This window comes from Diadema antillarum, unplaced genomic scaffold (assembly GCF_040938485.1).
Source record: "Diadema antillarum isolate AM-2024a unplaced genomic scaffold, OU_Dant_1.0 seq00000836_RagTag, whole genome shotgun sequence".
NCBI lineage: Eukaryota > Metazoa > Echinodermata > Echinoidea > Diadematoida > Diadematidae > Diadema > Diadema antillarum.
This window is the reverse complement of record NW_027271712.1, coordinates 113,152-129,586: the sequence shown is the minus strand read 5'-3', so window position 1 is coordinate 129,586 and position 16,435 is coordinate 113,152. Positions and strand designations below refer to the sequence as shown.

The 16,435-nt window shown below is 45.2% G+C and overlaps 1 protein-coding gene across 1 annotated transcript in view; it reads left to right on the top strand.

The window, feature by feature from the left end:
• The first annotated feature begins 745 nt into the window (after window positions 1-745).
• The window catches only part of LOC139740124 (nuclear migration protein nudC-like), a 34,212-nt gene continuing 18,522 nt past the window's right edge, over window positions 746-16,435 (top strand). The window contains exon 1 of the mRNA XM_071650706.1: window positions 746-872. Coding sequence (XP_071506807.1) covers window positions 798-872 — 75 coding nt within the window. The 5' untranslated portion in view covers window positions 746-797. The remainder of the gene's footprint in view (window positions 873-16,435) is intronic.

Sequence of the window (16,435 nt, the reverse complement as noted above, 5' to 3'; positions counted from 1 at the left end):
TCTTTTCTTATGACTAAAATATGATAAGGAAAATTCAGTGTTTTATATTAGGAAATTGCGTTCCTTAAATAGATTCTCTTGGGAGATACCATGTATACCAATGGTATACTCACTAGATACATTATCAAAAGAAGAGAGCCACCTAAAATATGAATAATGGAATAGATATTCATATCATTCGAATAATCAACATTGGGGTCTACAGCCAACAGGTCCCGGCAAGGGAGAGAGAGAGGGAGAGAGAGAGAGAGAGAGAGAGAGAGAGAGAGTGAGAGAAGAGAGAGGGGGGTGGAGGGAGAGGGAGACTTAAAAAGCGCTTTGTGAATACGTTTTAGTTAGGCCTGCACATACTTTCATTAGTTAGCTCGAACTTTGAGGGACAACAATCTGGAACCACAAAGGCATTTCTTCAATTTTATATCATATTTCCGTAGAAATGATACTTCTGTATGATAACACAAGGTCCTATATACATCTGAAACCTTGTATGCCCCTTAAAAAGAAGAAAATGAAAGGGAGGCAGAATTTTCTCTATACGGCCACGTGTTATACGCTCCGGACGACCCAGCGGCTTGCATCCTAAAATGGCCGCCGTCGGGCTCCATTGCGTACTACACCCGTTTACGTGTAAAATCGGGAGAGTGTTCCCTCTTAGCGCACTGCGTGCGCTTCTATACTCTTGGTGAACTGCTGTATGCTGCATGTATAATGTACATACTGTACATACTGTATGTACATTATACATGGTCAGCAGTTGTTACAGTTGCCACTGAAATCGAACCGTGTACAAACTCAAAATGGCCGAAGATGAGGAGAGATTTGACGGAATGCTGATGGCAATGGCCCAGCAGCACGAACAGGGAATCCAACAGGTATTACTATTATGAGCATGGAATTACTTTGAAGTGTACATACCTGAGGAACGACGACCTAACGTTCGTACTTCGTATAAATACCCAAACATGCTTTCGCGAAGAGCGTATCTTGACAGTCCCACTCATTTGTTATTATGTTACGTAATTTTATCGTGCAGCCGGCACAGGATCCAGGGACCAGGAGGCGCTATCTATATTATATACTGTTGTGCGGCGCGCTGCAACTAAAACGCTGCTGTGATGGTTCGTATAAATTACTTGGCCGCGACGCCTCGCACAACATGGTAAATTAGATAATTGTACTTAAATCACTTCTAGAAAGTGAGGTAAGGTATACATAGCTTACCTGGCTTGGTAATCCTGCGTTATCGCAGGACCACCGGAGAGACAGGTAGACGCGGATGCCAGGTAGTAGTCCCTGGCTGGCATACGCTGGTATACGCTGTGTCGCTGGTCGCTGGTCGCTGTGTCGCTGGTATACGCTGTCGCTAGATCGCTGGTTCCTTGGTTCGCTGTTTCTGGTTCCTTTTCTTGTTCCTTGTCTCTGCTGTCTTCAGACCTTGGTCTCCCTTATATAGGGAGGCACAGGTTGAAGTAGCCCGCGCCGACAGCCGCCCTCAACGGGGGACAGGCCGCCCGCGCCGCGCCCGTGCGGGGACCGGCACGCGCCGCACGCCCCAGATGTGTGTGTGGGCGCGCGCACGCGGCGTGCGTGCCACGCACCGGCGCACCGGTCATCGGCGCCCCGACCATCGCCCCGCACAGCACAATTGCCGGTTTTAAAGGGGAAGGCTAGTAACTGATCAGTGGGAATCAGTGGAAATGCTGGGAGATGATTGTTCCAATCCTTATGGGATTCATTCAAGAGTTCATTGTATATCTATTGCTGTGTGAAAATGATTTGCTTCAAAACGGTCTCATATTCAAGTAATGTGCAGATTAATGCTCCGTCACTGACCAGGGACGCTAACCTGGAAGCATTAAACTGCACATTACTTGAATATGAGACCATTCTGAAGCAAATCATTTTCACACAACAATAGATATACAATGAACTCTTGAATGAATCCCATAAGGATTGGAACAATCAACTCCCAGCATTTCCACTGATTCCTACTGATCAGTTACTAGCCTTCCCCTTTAAGCCAGGCACACTGCGCTGCACGAGCGAACGTAATACATATAAACATATTCTGTATATCCCTATGTTGCCTTACTAGTATGCAACACTCCCCCCGGCCCTATAGATTGGCGACTATACTAATTGAATTATTATTTCATGCCAGTTGCCAATCTCAAAACAAAACAAAATAAAACAAAATGTACTTACTACCCGGATTTTCGGGAAAACGACGAAATTATTCAACTACCTCACCTTACAGTGAGTGACACATCTGGCACATTTTTCTGTCAGGCCGGGGAGACAGATCACGATAAGATCTAAAAGTGGATGGCCCGTCTTATTCCCTTCTCTTGCAGAAGGAGCAAAAGTATTTATCTATGCTCACTGCCTCACCCGGAGTAATGCCTACACAGCGACCGTGGAACCACTGGTCGCAGCTATCGCATTGAATCATGAGTGTACCATCATCTGGTTCTCTACAGAAACAATACAGAACTTCATTGTGGCTCCTTGGGTGAGTCTGGGAGACTGGGCTGTCATCCTTGCATTTCTTTAGTCTATCGTGATTCACTACAAACAGGGAGTTCCGGTATGATATCCGATAGAGATATGGGGATAGTCTCTTTACGATGACCGCAGGCCCCTTCCAGGGAGGACACAATTTCTTGGTCTTCCCCTTGGGTGTGGCCGTGTCAAGCAAATAGACTCGATCCCCCTCCTGGAACTCTCGGCGATGAATTCTGACATCATAGTCTCTTTTCATGCGCTCTTGTGTTGCACGGAGCTTAGTCCTCGCAGTTTCATGGGCCTGAAGGAGAGTCTGTGTGAGGCTTGCTACATACTCCTCCTTTGGGCCTGATTTTGCAGAGGACGGGAGAGGGAAGATCAGATCGGCTGGCTGGTTGGTTTCACGGCCAAGCATCAGCATGTTTGGAGTGAAACCTGTGCTCCTATTTACGGTGGATCGAATTGCCCCTGCTATTTGAAATAAGAACTTATCCCAATGGCTCTGTGACTTACCTAAATAACACCTAACAGCCTCCATAAGGGTTCGGTTAAACCGTTCGACTTGTCCATTGGCAGATGGCCGATATGGCGTAGTCTTAGTCTTATGGATCTGAAAAGCGTCACATAGGCTAGTAAAAAGCCGGCTTTCAAAGTTCCTACCTTGATCTGTGAAGATCTGCAGTGGGTACCCAAAACGACAAAAGAACTCCCGTACTGCGGCCTGGGCAGTAACTTCTGCCGTCTGGGATGGCAAAGGGACACATTCGACCCATTTCGTAAATTGGTCTACCATTACGAGAATGTGCTCATTACCTTGTGAAGTTTTGGGCAGTGGCCCGATGAAATCGAGGTGAACGCGTTCCATTGGGGCCCCGGCATGATAGTTTTTCATAGGATGTTTCCCATACCTCACGGGTTTCTTGTTTTTGTTACAGACTGCACATGCCGTAATGTAGTTCTGAATGTCACGGGACATACCATACCAGAAATACCTGGACCGAATTTTAGTGTAAGTCCGGTTTATCCCAGCATGACCCGTAGATGGAGGATCATGGCTGAGTCTGATCACCTCATTTCGCAGAGAATTCGGTACCACTAGCAGCTCCTTGTCTTCGTCCTTCCGCCAGACAAGGCCATCTTTCATTTGAAAGAGATCCCGGTTCACCCAGAGGAACTTGCCACACGGATCCAATAACATTATGGTACCATCACCTGGCTCCTCCTCCGATACAAGCCACTTGCGCAAGTATTTAAGCTGATCGTCAGCTTCTTGCTCTTGCTTGACATACTCGTTGGATGTTATATCCTTTTCCGTGGCTGTATGTGCTGAAGAGGCAGGTGTGTCATTTCCAGGGTCGGCACGTGTTACCCCATTTATGGATACAATGGGTTCTTCCGACGTGGGAAGGATATCGATGTGGGTAACATTGTAACTCTCTTGGTTACTTACTGTGATTTTGGAGATCTGCTTTGGTTTGACTGCTAGAGGGAGCACGTCATCAACCGTCTCTGTGAAATGTGACCAGTTTCGATGGGCTTTCTGACAGTAGGAGCATCCTCCACATGGCAGGGATTCAGGATATGCACCGAGATAGTAATTTTCGCAAAGAAACTCACCTTCGGGCACCCGTGAGAGAGCATCGGCATTCTGATGCTTCCTGCCTGGTCTGTGCTCCACTTTCATGTCATACTGGCCCAGTTCCTCGAGCCACCGTGCAAGTTGGCCCTGAGGTTCTTTGAAGTTCATCAACCAGGTTAGACTTCCATGGTCGGTCCTTACCGTAAACGGTTTCCCAAGAAGGTAGTGCCTGTACTGACGTGTGAACCTAACCACCGCGAGCAGCTCCCGACGAGTAACGCAATATCTCCGCTGTTCTGGAGCTAGAGATAGACTACCATATGCTATTACCCGTTCCTGTCCGTTTTGGACTTGGAGGAGCTCAGCTCCAATGGCTGTGCCCGATGCGTCAGTATCCAGGATGAAATGGTCAACCGAATTAGGCAGAGCAAGAACTGGAGCAGATGTCATCAGTTGCCGAATGTTATCAAAGGCTTCCTGATGTTCTGCTTCCCAATGAAAAGACTTCTTACCAGTAAGACTGTAGAGAGGACTTACGGTTTTGGCAAAGTCCTTCAGGAAGATTCTGTGGTAATTGACTAACCCCAGAAATCGCTCAACATCTTTTGAGCTGGTCGGTACAGGCCAATTTACCACTGCCTGGACATGTTCATCTTTTAAGCAAAGTCCATGCCTATCCACTTCTCTGCCCAAGAATTCGACACGTTTTTGGAAGAAGGAGCACTTCCTGGGTTTAAGCTTCAGCTTGTAATCCCGGAAACGCTCCAAAACCTGCCTGAGGTTTTTTACATGGTCGTCAAAAGAGGTACCAAGCACCACCACGTCATCTAGGAAAGCCAGGGCAATGTCCCAGTTTAAACCTCTGAGGACTAAGTTCATTACCCTGGAGAAGGTAGCCGGGGCATTGCAGAGACCGAAGCCCATGCGTACAAATTCAAACAGGCCGTGTTTGGTAATGAAGGCCGTTTTCTCCCGGTCCTCTTTCCTAAGTCTTATCTGCCAGTATGCAGAGTTTGCATCTAACTTGGAAAACCATGTGTTCCCTGAAAGAGTATCCAAACATTCCTCAATGCAGGGGCCGTGTTTGGTAATGAAGGCCGTTTTCTCCCGGTCCTCTTTCCTAAGTCTTATCTGCCAGTATGCAGAGTTTGCATCTAACTTGGAAAACCATGTGTTCCCTGAAAGAGTATCCAAACATTCCTCAATGCAGGGGAGAGGATAAACATCCTTCTTGGTAACATTGTTCAACCGACGGTAATCAACACACCATCTCACTCCTCCGTCTCTTTTCCGGATTAGAACAGGAGGGGATGCCCATGGTGATACCGAAGGTTGAATAACCCCAGCAGTGAGCATTTTGTTGAGGTGGGCTCGTTCCTCTTGCACAAAGTTCATGGGGACGCGCCTTATTCTTTGTTTGATTGGCGCAGCATCCCCCGTGTTAATTTCATGGTCTATTTCTGTGAAGTTCCCAAGATCAAACTCATCCCGGCCAAAAACTCCCTCAAATTCTAAAAGTAACCCCTTTAGAATTTCTTGTTGATCCGGATCTAAATGTTTCCTGGATTCTTCCCACAGGTCTTGTAGGTGTGCTGGGATTTCTGTGAATGTAGCGACACCCACCCCCCACACCCCTTTACTCGGTAGGGAGTCTGAGGCCGGTTCGATGGTGGTAGCTTCGAGAGCTGCCCCAATGACCAGGCCTCGTTTCCAACTGAGATTTTGACCGGTTGGATTTAACACAAATATTTCAATGGCTGCTCCTGCCTCATGATATGAGCGAGGGATCAGTCCTGGGAGGTCTAAACGGGGTTCAATTATGAAATGATCCATGGACTGATCTAGCATACAGGTGATCCTTTTCACAGACAAAGGGGGAATGGCCACACTGTTTTGCACGAGAACTTGAGCCGTTGAAATATCGTGGTTTCCTTCACAGGTCATGGGAATGTCTTGGCCCTGAAACGATAAATTTGCCCTCGGAATATCAATTGTGGCCTGATACTTACGAAGGAGGTCTACTCCGAGTAACATGTCATCGGCAATTGGGGCGATATACATTACCTCTTGGAGTGTCCTATTCCCTAATGTAATATCCACTGGGCCAACAATTAACCCTGTCATCTTCATGTCCCTGCCCGCCGTATTTAAAACAACCTGTTTGATAACTGGTGGTCTGGGATGAAGAGACTGGTAAATCCGATCCGACAAAATAGTGACTTCAGCGGCTGTATCAACAACTGCTTTTATTGGCTTACCTCTTATCTGGATTTGAATGCCAAGCATTGAAGAAGTTTTCAGCTGACAAACAATGACATCATCAGGGTAGTTGTCCCCAATGGACGCTTCTGTGGCATCCCCATGGGAACTAGTACTTACGGAGTCTGTGGAAGGCGGAGGCCATGGGGGGAGCAGCCATGGATGCGTGACAATGGCAGGCTGCTCACCTGTACCTACCTGGGACTGTGGGCTAGGAGACTGTGAAGAGTCAGTGCCACCAACACTCCTTGACTCTGCATTTTCCTTTGACAAGGAGGCAAGGAGAGATGGAGGGCAAGTCCAAGATAACGCGCACGTTACGTATGGGACATACAGAGACTTTTATGACCTGAAAAATAGTGTTAATGGCCTTTGATCGTATTGAACTTCATCATGGTGATTGATATCTACAAGAAGTATAATCATGTAAAAAATTGAGAAAAATGACCTTGACAATTATATTCTAGAAGAGAAAATATGTGCCGTTACGTATGGGACCAGAAAAATTTTGTTTTTTTAAACATTTTTTTCAACTGCAAAACTCTCTGAAAGTATATCATTCTACAACTTGTAACTCACTGTGATGAAAGTCACAACACTCAAGATTATCACAGGTAAGTTTCATGTCATTAGGCAAAAAGCTCTAATTACAGGTTCTAATTAAAGGCAGACATGACGTGTTGCGTATGGGACAGTTACGTATGGGACAGTTTGTCCCCCATTCATTTAGTGTGTGAAGAACCATGTTTATGGGTATTTTGCATAATCATTGAAGTAAAATCAGTTGAAACTACTCAAATACTGATCCAGATTGTCAAGGAAACAATATTCCCCAAATATTCACCATCATAATCATATTCAATCATATTTTTATATTTTTATGACCAACCTGGGTATGCATGCCCTTTGTCCCCCATTCGTTTAGTGTGTGGAGAACCATGTTTACGGGTATTTTGCAAAATAATTTTGTAAAATACCCATTTAAACAAATTTTTGCATAATTATTGAGGTGGAATCAGTTGAAATTACTCAAATACTGATCCAGATTGACAAGGGAACAATATTCCCCAGATATTTACCATCATAATCACATTCATATTCAATCATATTCTATATTTTTTATGACCAACCTGAGTACAGGTATGCCCTATTTTTATCAGGATAGTTACTACTGAAAAATTGAATAGTTTAAAGTGTTTACTTCCATTGATGAAGGGCAGTTTGCCATTTAGTTTCAATAAAAAACAACTTGATACAAGAAATATTAAGTTTGATAAATAAGCAATACCTGCTGTGTGGAACCCCAGTGATTTAGTAGATATATGGTGTCTGTCTAGCAGTCAGGTCATTGATTCGAGTCACAACTCAGAATGTATACCCATGAATTTTGTTGTGGCTACTACTGAAAACTGAATAAGGACAATTTGTGTATCACTTGCAATTAAAAAAAAAATCATTTTACTTTTTATTTTTTTTCTGTAATATCACAACCATTTCAAATTGGATCTCCATCACATAAACTTTGAATTCCTCTAGTCTTAGGATTTTATGCTCTTAAGTAATTCATATAATTGGTTTCCAATCATCTCTTTAAATGTTGAAAACTGAATCCCCATTTCTACAAAAAACTATACCATCCCTTTAATGCTGATTTTTCATTGTGTATTTTGCCATTTTCCCCTCCCCCTTTCTGAAAATTGTTCAGTCAAGTTCATGTATTGTTTCAAGTGTCTACAACTCAAAAAGTAGCTACAATGTTGGGATGCTTTCTTCAGGATGATTGACCATTTGTGTACTGAGAGACCTTCCCAGGTAGCTACATGCATTCACATGCAATATGTATGAGGATGTCCCATACGTAACGCATTTGTCCCATACGTAACATTATTTCAATGCCTAATAAAAAACATTTCTTTTACTTTTTTTCTTTTTTCTCTGGTATTTAATTTCTCTTAACAATAAATTAGAACTTTCCAAAAGGGCATTAAAATAACCTTAGCAATTTCAGAAAAAACCTAAAAAAATGACCTCATTTTGTTACGTATGGGACATCTCATGATAGGACACGAGCTAATTTGCATAATCATTTGCATAATCCCTAAATTTTCATACCAAGTTAAACTATGTGATGAACTTCTTATGTCCACATATTAATCAAATATTATTTGCTTTCCTTTGAATTAATATGAATTTTTATAAATGTCCCATACGTAACGCTGTGTTTCACATTTATGCAAATGAGGCCCTTGAAATTTGCATAAATTTACATAATATCATTTTTTCCTCCACGGAAATCAAAACTTCAACTCATAAGCTTCAAAATGATACCAAACATGTCAATATTGAGCAAAGATGAAATTTTGCCTTCTGAGGGGACCTTATCTTGGACTTGCCCTGGAGTGAAAGTGGGCCGAGAATCTAAAACAGTCTCACTGGCCCCGGCTCCCGGTTTTGATACTGTCTCAGCATTGCCCTCCACGTTATTGCAAGATGTCCCCACCGTCAGGGTTTGAGGGCTCTTATCCCCGACTGGAGGGGAGACAACAATTGTGCCCGGAGCTAGGTGGATCGGGGTCGGGCTAGCTCCTCCGATCCCTGCCCGTTTTCCTGGTCATCGCCACATACGAAGGAGACGGTTTTTCCCTGTCCACCTTCGGGGCAGTCCCGCTTAAAGTGGCCTGGCTTGCCACACTTAAAGCAGTGGTTATCCTGGCCTGGTGACCGGAAACCGGCTCTGGCCGGAGATAACCTACCTGGGGATGACCTGGTAGGCATTGGAGCATCTCGTCTGAATTGAAGGGTCGCAACCAGTCCCTGTACTGTTGAGTTAAGGGTACGTACTTGCACCTCCAGTGAGTCTAATCTGTCATTAACGGAACACTGAAAGGAGTCAAATCTTTTTTCAAGTTTGGTTATTCGCGTTTCCGGTTCGTCCTCTGAGTGGTTGGAAGGGACTGTACGTGGAATAGGCAGGTTTACCTTTCTCACATCTCTTTCCAGGAAACTATCTGCGACAACCAACTGCTTTATTTCCTTCCGCGGTTTTCCATAGATGGCTTGCCTGGCATGTTGAAACATGCGTGTCACACGTAGGGCATCATCAAGGTTTGGTGGTTGATGATTTAGTGTGTGTTGCCCTGCTTCGCGATCAGTAGATCCCTGGCAGAAACGCAACACCAGCTGTTTCTGCACAAAGTCATCAGGCAAATTGGGGAAAGCCTGAGAAGCTAGAGTTTGAAGCCGCTCTGCCCATTCAATGCAAGACTCATCTGGGCCTTGTCTCGCATAGTTGAACTGGCCTTGAGCAACTTCAGGTAGCTCCTGAGGGGCAAACCGTTTCTCCAACTTGAGAATGATATTGAAATAATCTATGGCTGGCTCCCGTTGGATCAGGGAGGCATAGTATTCGCTTGCCTTCCCATCCAACGACCAGCACAATTGATTCTGCCGTTGTTGGGGACTCCATTTACTCTCATTGGCAAATGAGGTGAACTTGGCAAAAAATGCATGCCAGCTCCCTGTACCATTGAAAGTAATTGTTCTCGGTAAATGTGTCCTGGGAGCGGGCTGAGGAGGTATCACTGGAGTATCGGAAGGAGAGAAACGAGAGCTAGGCTTGGGCCTACTTGACCTAGTACCCGGCTCGGATAGGTTAGAACTAGCGGCCGGTGATATCTGACCTGGCCGAGGCATGTTAAACCTAGGAGCCGGCCTAGGAGCCGGCTTAGGAGCTACCGGCTGCGGCGGGGTCAGCCGTCGCACGGGTGGTGGGGAGGCCCGCAGAGGCTGCTCACCTCTCCTCCGTTCCCCATAACTCGGCTGAAGTACATCCTCGCGTAAACGATAGGAAGGAGATCGATAATACTCACGATCGCTGTCCCGACAGCCAATGAAGCGATCAGGATATCGATCACAAGTGTCAGTATGTCGATCATAGCATTCATATTGATCATGCGCAAATTGAATTCGATTGTGGTCATCCTGATACCGATAATGATCATATTGCCATCGATCCCGCTGGAATCGCTCATGATCATATCGGTATTGATCATTGTAATAATCGACGGTATCGTAACGGTATCGATCGCTACCCTGTCGAAATCTATCATTATCTCGGTACCGATCGTTACCCCGATACCTTTCATAATCGAAATATCGATCACGGTTGTCGAAATGTAGGGGTGGACCCGTTGGCCTATATGGAGACGGGTTACGTTGAGGCTCACGAAATGTCTCGTAACGAGGTTCATAATTTCCCTCGTACCGAGAACCATAAGTGACCTCGTGATGTTTGTCATAATATGGGCGCCTGTCCCCTAACTGACCAGACGTCGGCTCCCCTTCATTAATTGTCTCTACTCGGGATTGTACAGCGGTATAGCTTGTACCACCCTGAGGTTCGTCATGATCGTGATCAGGACCCTGATCACGTTCACGGAGCTCCTCTCCCGGTGGCCGCTGTGCGCACTGGGGCTCGCCAGTGTGACTAACACTAGCAGGAGCAGTATCGCGCCCGTCATTCGGCTCCGGTTGGGTTTGCTCTAATTCCCCCTCCCCTTGCTGGGTCTCAGTAACACTCTGTGCATTTTTAGCAGGTTGGTCGGTAAGGTTAGCAGTTACTGTTGCCCGCGGCATCGCTATGGGCCTAGTTACTTGCCACCTACCGACGTCAGGAGGTAGGGATTGTCTCCCTTCTCCGTAAGGCACAGTAGAGTTTTCTGATCCCCTTGGCGGAAGGGATGCAGCCCTCGGATACCCTGGTGCCGGGAAACGATCATACGGATACGGAGCAATCGGCGGAGAGCCGGATCTGCCCAGCGCACGAGGCCTAGGGGATGGGACTGGAGCTGGCGTAAAATCCAACATTTGAATTATATCCGCTAAATTTCGAATATGCGGAATCGAACATATCGAATCGGGAGTTATATTTCCCGTTGCCTCGCGTAAGGCGAGGATCCGTGCTGCTGTTGCATCGCCAATGCCTGGTACTTGTAACAGGTCATTTTTGTTGCACCAATTAATACGGATTCTCTCCATCGTCAATAACGCACACAGAGATAATTTGATATACTACATACAAAATACTAATTCTATCAAATTAATAATTCCGGATCGCTTTCGTGCAAACGCAACCCTATACTTCCCGGGTCACTAATGCTAAAGCTATCCGGGCTCATATAACGTAACGTATACACAAAATATTACCGATAGTGAAATATATAATTCTGGTACGATACGAATAACGTAGCGTACGGCTACCCAATATAAATACCACAATCTCTTCTATAACATCAATAATCACGGATTGTGTACGTACAAACGCAACGACAACGCTATACTTCCCGGTTCGCTAATGCTGAAGCTATCCAGGCTTATATAGCGTAGCGCATACTCAATAAAACCGATACTGAAATCATGTAAGTATGCTATGAAGCGAGTAAATGCAGCGTAAGGCTACAAAATACAAATATATACAAACGAATAACCGTAGCGTAAGGCTACAAAATACAAATATATGAAACGAATAACCGTAGCGTAAGGTTACAAAATACAAATATATCACAATCTCTTTCCGGTATTACGCTTCTCTGCTTACCGGTATATAACTCAGCGTAAATTAAGAAATACGTACCGCCGGTCACGCACAATCGGTAGCGTTATGTATCGGTATATGAGTACGGCATAAAATACGAGTTCACGAAACAATGTACAAAATTCACTCATTCACCTTTTCTAACTTACCCGGAGGCGTTCACTTCGTAAACAAGACCGAAAGAAACTCCGGACACAAACACTTCACGAAATACAAACTCATATACTCTTTCGGAAAATAACACAGCAACAAGTTTCTTAGGGAATTCGAGCGATTTTTCACTCGTCTCCCCCAATAACTTCTGCTTATTAATTTCCAAATCACACAAAAATAAGCAATTTATTGCTTCTTCTCTGGCTTAAGCCAAGATTGAAGCAAATTATCGCTCTTTTCTCTTCTTTAAGCAGAGACTGAAATGATTATTTCGCCTTTTCCCTTGCCAAATATACAAAGGGTTAAAGCAATCCTTCGCTCTTTTCCCTTGCGTATATTTGCAAAAGTCTAAAGACTCCCGGCAATATAAGAAAACATGTATTTACGAATTCAATCCAAGTAGTGTAAACATCGAAATTGTATGATTGCGTCAATACTTGCACAACATACAAGACGTACACTGATGCACACAAATCGACATGAATATACTTTTCGCATCAATATTCACTGCTCAACATCAGTATTCACTATCAACATCAAACTTCACTGCAATGTATACATGTAGCGTAAATATAATCACAAAATACATAATCACAAAAACAGCAATCTTATACCACATTTTATATACTCAATAAATGCAGCAAATATAAATGCGCGGCCATTAAATGCATCAAACAGCGCGGCGGGCGTAGCCGATACAAATTTATTCAAACACGGCGGCTGAAAATTCTCCGCAAGCGAGGGAAGAAAATGCAAACACGGACAAAAGAAAAGAACGTCCAATGTGCACCAACCGGAGTAGCTTCCCGGAGACCACTCAATGATGCACCAATTTCCGCGGCAAAAGACGAAAAGAGCTATAGAATTTGAAGCGCGCCAATTACTGCGTACTAGCTCCGCTAACGTTGCAGTGGTTCACTAATAATAAGCAACACCTGGGATGAACACTTCACGAGAAGCTAGAAAAAATCTCTTAAACACTTTGCACAAACTTGTCCGCAAAATAAACGGCAATTGCTCAACACTCGCTTGTATATATACAGAAAATGTTCAAACGAAGGTTGCTATACTTGCGAAAGAAAAAATACAATGTACATAAAATCATTAAGGTGCATAAACACAGGTCCGTTCAACGAATGAATTCAGACCGCGGTAAAAACCATGAACTACCGACTGCCTCACACATACAATGGAACTACGGGCAGTCGAACATGGACAGTAATTCCCAATATACGGAAATCATTCGAGTTGCAATACCAAAATACAACTAACGAGCACGATAACGAACAACTTCCAAACAGACAATTTACAAAAATACTGGCGTCATCGAATATGTACGAGAAGACCTTAGCCAGAGTCTTCAAATCGTACAGAAGCTTAATATAACGGATACATTAACGGACACGTTTCGTAATGCAATAACCTACGCAAACATAATTCAACTTGACGAAACGTCCACTAAATTGTAGACCAAAATCAAACTTGTGTACTGTAAGAACACAAGTTTCAACAACGCTAACAATTTTATTACAAATGCAAAAAATACTACGAATCCCGCAAATACTAGGCCAAGCTAAAGCTAAGCTGTAACATCCGGGTTATCCCAAGGACGTTACACATGCTTACCCAAAGTGATATAAAAACCTAGAAAATAGAAATTGGGCAAGCGACTGAAAAATAGCTCGCCCGTATACAAATATTACTACTTTCCAAAATTACAGTTTGGCCACTACAAAAGTTAATTGAAATTGTGAAATGGGCACCGCTTTGCTATGCCGTTTCACGAAAAAACGGCGCGAAATTTAATAATAGGATTCGCGCCACGGCATTGTTGGCATTCCGATTGGAACGCCACACCCAACCAAATAGCGTCTGCTACGGTTAACTCCGCACACCTCTAAAGGTGAAACAATGCAAAATATACGTTAAAACAAAGCAAATAAACACATATTAGCGAAAATTAAGTAACGTAAATCAATACTTACTTATAACTTTGCCGTTTCCGAGCAGAATATTTGTTCAACGCGCAGGTTCGAACCCTGCTCGCAGCGCCATTTGTTGTGCGGCGCGCTGCAACCAAAACGCTGCTGTGATGGTTCGTATAAATTACTTGGCCGCGACGCCTCGCACAACATGGTAAATTAGATAATTGTACTTAAATCACTTCTAGAAAGTGAGGTAAGGTATACATAGCTTACCTGGCTTGGTAATCCTGCGTTATCGCAGGACCACCGGAGAGACAGGTAGACGCGGATGCCAGGTAGTAGTCCCTGGCTGGCATACGCTGGTATTCGCTGTGTCGCTGGTCGCTGGTCGCTGTGTCACTGGTATACGCTGTCGCTAGATCGCTGGTTCCTTGGTTCGCTGTTTCTGGTTCCTTTTCTTGTTCCTTGTCTCTGCTGTCTTCAGACCTTGGTCTCCCTTATATAGGGAGGCACAGGTTGAAGTAGCCCGCGCCGACAGCCGCCCTCAACGGGGGACAGGCCGCCCGCGCCGGGCCCGTGCGGGGACCGGCACGCGCCGCACGCCCCAGATGTGTGTGTGGGCGCGCGCACGCGGCGTGCGTGCCACGCACCGGCGCACCGGTCATCGGCGCCCCGACCATCGCCCCGCACAGCACAATTGCCGGTTTTAAGCCAGGCACACTGCGCTGCACGGGCGAACGTAATACATATAAACATATTCTGTATATCCCTATGTTGCCTTATGCAACAATACCAAACAACTACATGTACACTATACTATATGGCATATAGCACTCTGTAGTATAAGGTAGTGTACGACGGTGGGTATAGACCGATTCTGTGACGCGCTATGTGTATTTTTGGCGTGGGCAGCGCCATTAACGCGGTGTCTTAGCCGACCCCCCCTCCCCTCTCCCCCACCCCCTTCCGTGCGCGGAATGAAAAACTGATGCATGGTCGTTTTAGCCAATAGGCGTCTCGTACTGAGTGCGCGAACGCTTGCTTAGTGCGCGAACCTTTGTTACAAATGCGTGATAAACATGTTGCCCGGGGGTGGGGGAGAGGAGGGGGGTCGGCTAAGAGTACAATGTAAGAGTACACCTCAAAATGAGCTCATGGCTGCGCCCAATACCACAAATTGTCTGCTGCCCTCAACGAACCCGAATCGGTCTATAAGCATAGATATACAATGTAGTGCGGCTATGCGGTCCGCGAACCCGATCTGAGGCTGAGAGTTGTTCATGCGTTCTTACTTTATATCGATCTTCTTCTTCTTTGCTTGAAATTGAATTCCTCCAGTCAGGAGAACTGCTAAAGTTGCAGAGACCAGAGTTGTCCCAGTAAAACTATAAAAGTTGCAGCAAGATCCACGGATCCAAGAAGAGTGAGCCTGGTGAGGCATGACGAGCGCGCCGGAACACTTCTGGTTTTTGTTTGTTTTGTTTTTGTTTTTGTTTTTTGTGGGTGGGGGGGGGGGATACAAAATCTGGATGGGGGCACATTGTTTATGTGATGGTGTGAGATCCTCGGCGAGGGAGTGAAGCGACCGAGCGGGGGTGCCCCCCCCACGGCAGGGACTTTTTGTAAAAACCGCGTACCAAAATTAAAGTGGGGTTTATTTATAGAGCATTTAATTTATTAAAAGCAAATTTCTAGGAATTAAACATAGTGACAAAAAAAAATCAGTTCGAAGAATTGTTAGTGTAATAAATTGCGCAACACATGGGGTACCAGGTACGGTAGGCCTACATACAATGTACATGTACGGTATGACCATGAGGTCCTCGGTGAGGGAGCGAAACGATCGAGTGGGGGGAGGGGGGAGGGGGTGTGGTGGCAAGTATGGAGACTGCCTCATTTGCTGTTCGGGGGGGGGGCAAGGATAGCTTAGAACAGGCTGTACTGCGCTCTGTCAAGGTCAGCATGCATTTTTTAGCTCAGATGGCAAACTCCACTCCATTAATAGTCTCCATAGCAGAGATAGAGCATGCATGGAAGACAGAAACGCTTCCAGAGGACAGTGACTGTACTTGGTGTCAATCCACACCAGTGAGCCCCTGGCCCTGCACCAGCAAGGGTGTACAATGTTTTCCTACCTCTTCATGTCATTGTTGGAGCAGGGTCACAGAACATTGCAAAAGGAGAAAGTTCAGTTCATGCCAGTTGTGAGTGTGCCTTCACTAAGTGCAATAGTGTTTCCACCAAGATGCCAATGGTTTGATGGGCTGTGTGTAGAAGAGACAATGGCATTCTTTCAGGAACTGATCTTACACTTCCAAGTGGAGGAGGACTAGTGAGTGACATCCAGCCCGGTGCAGATTGACTCCAAGTTCACTCTGTCTAAAGGCATATCTTGCTGTCATCAACTTAGAGGGATCGTAT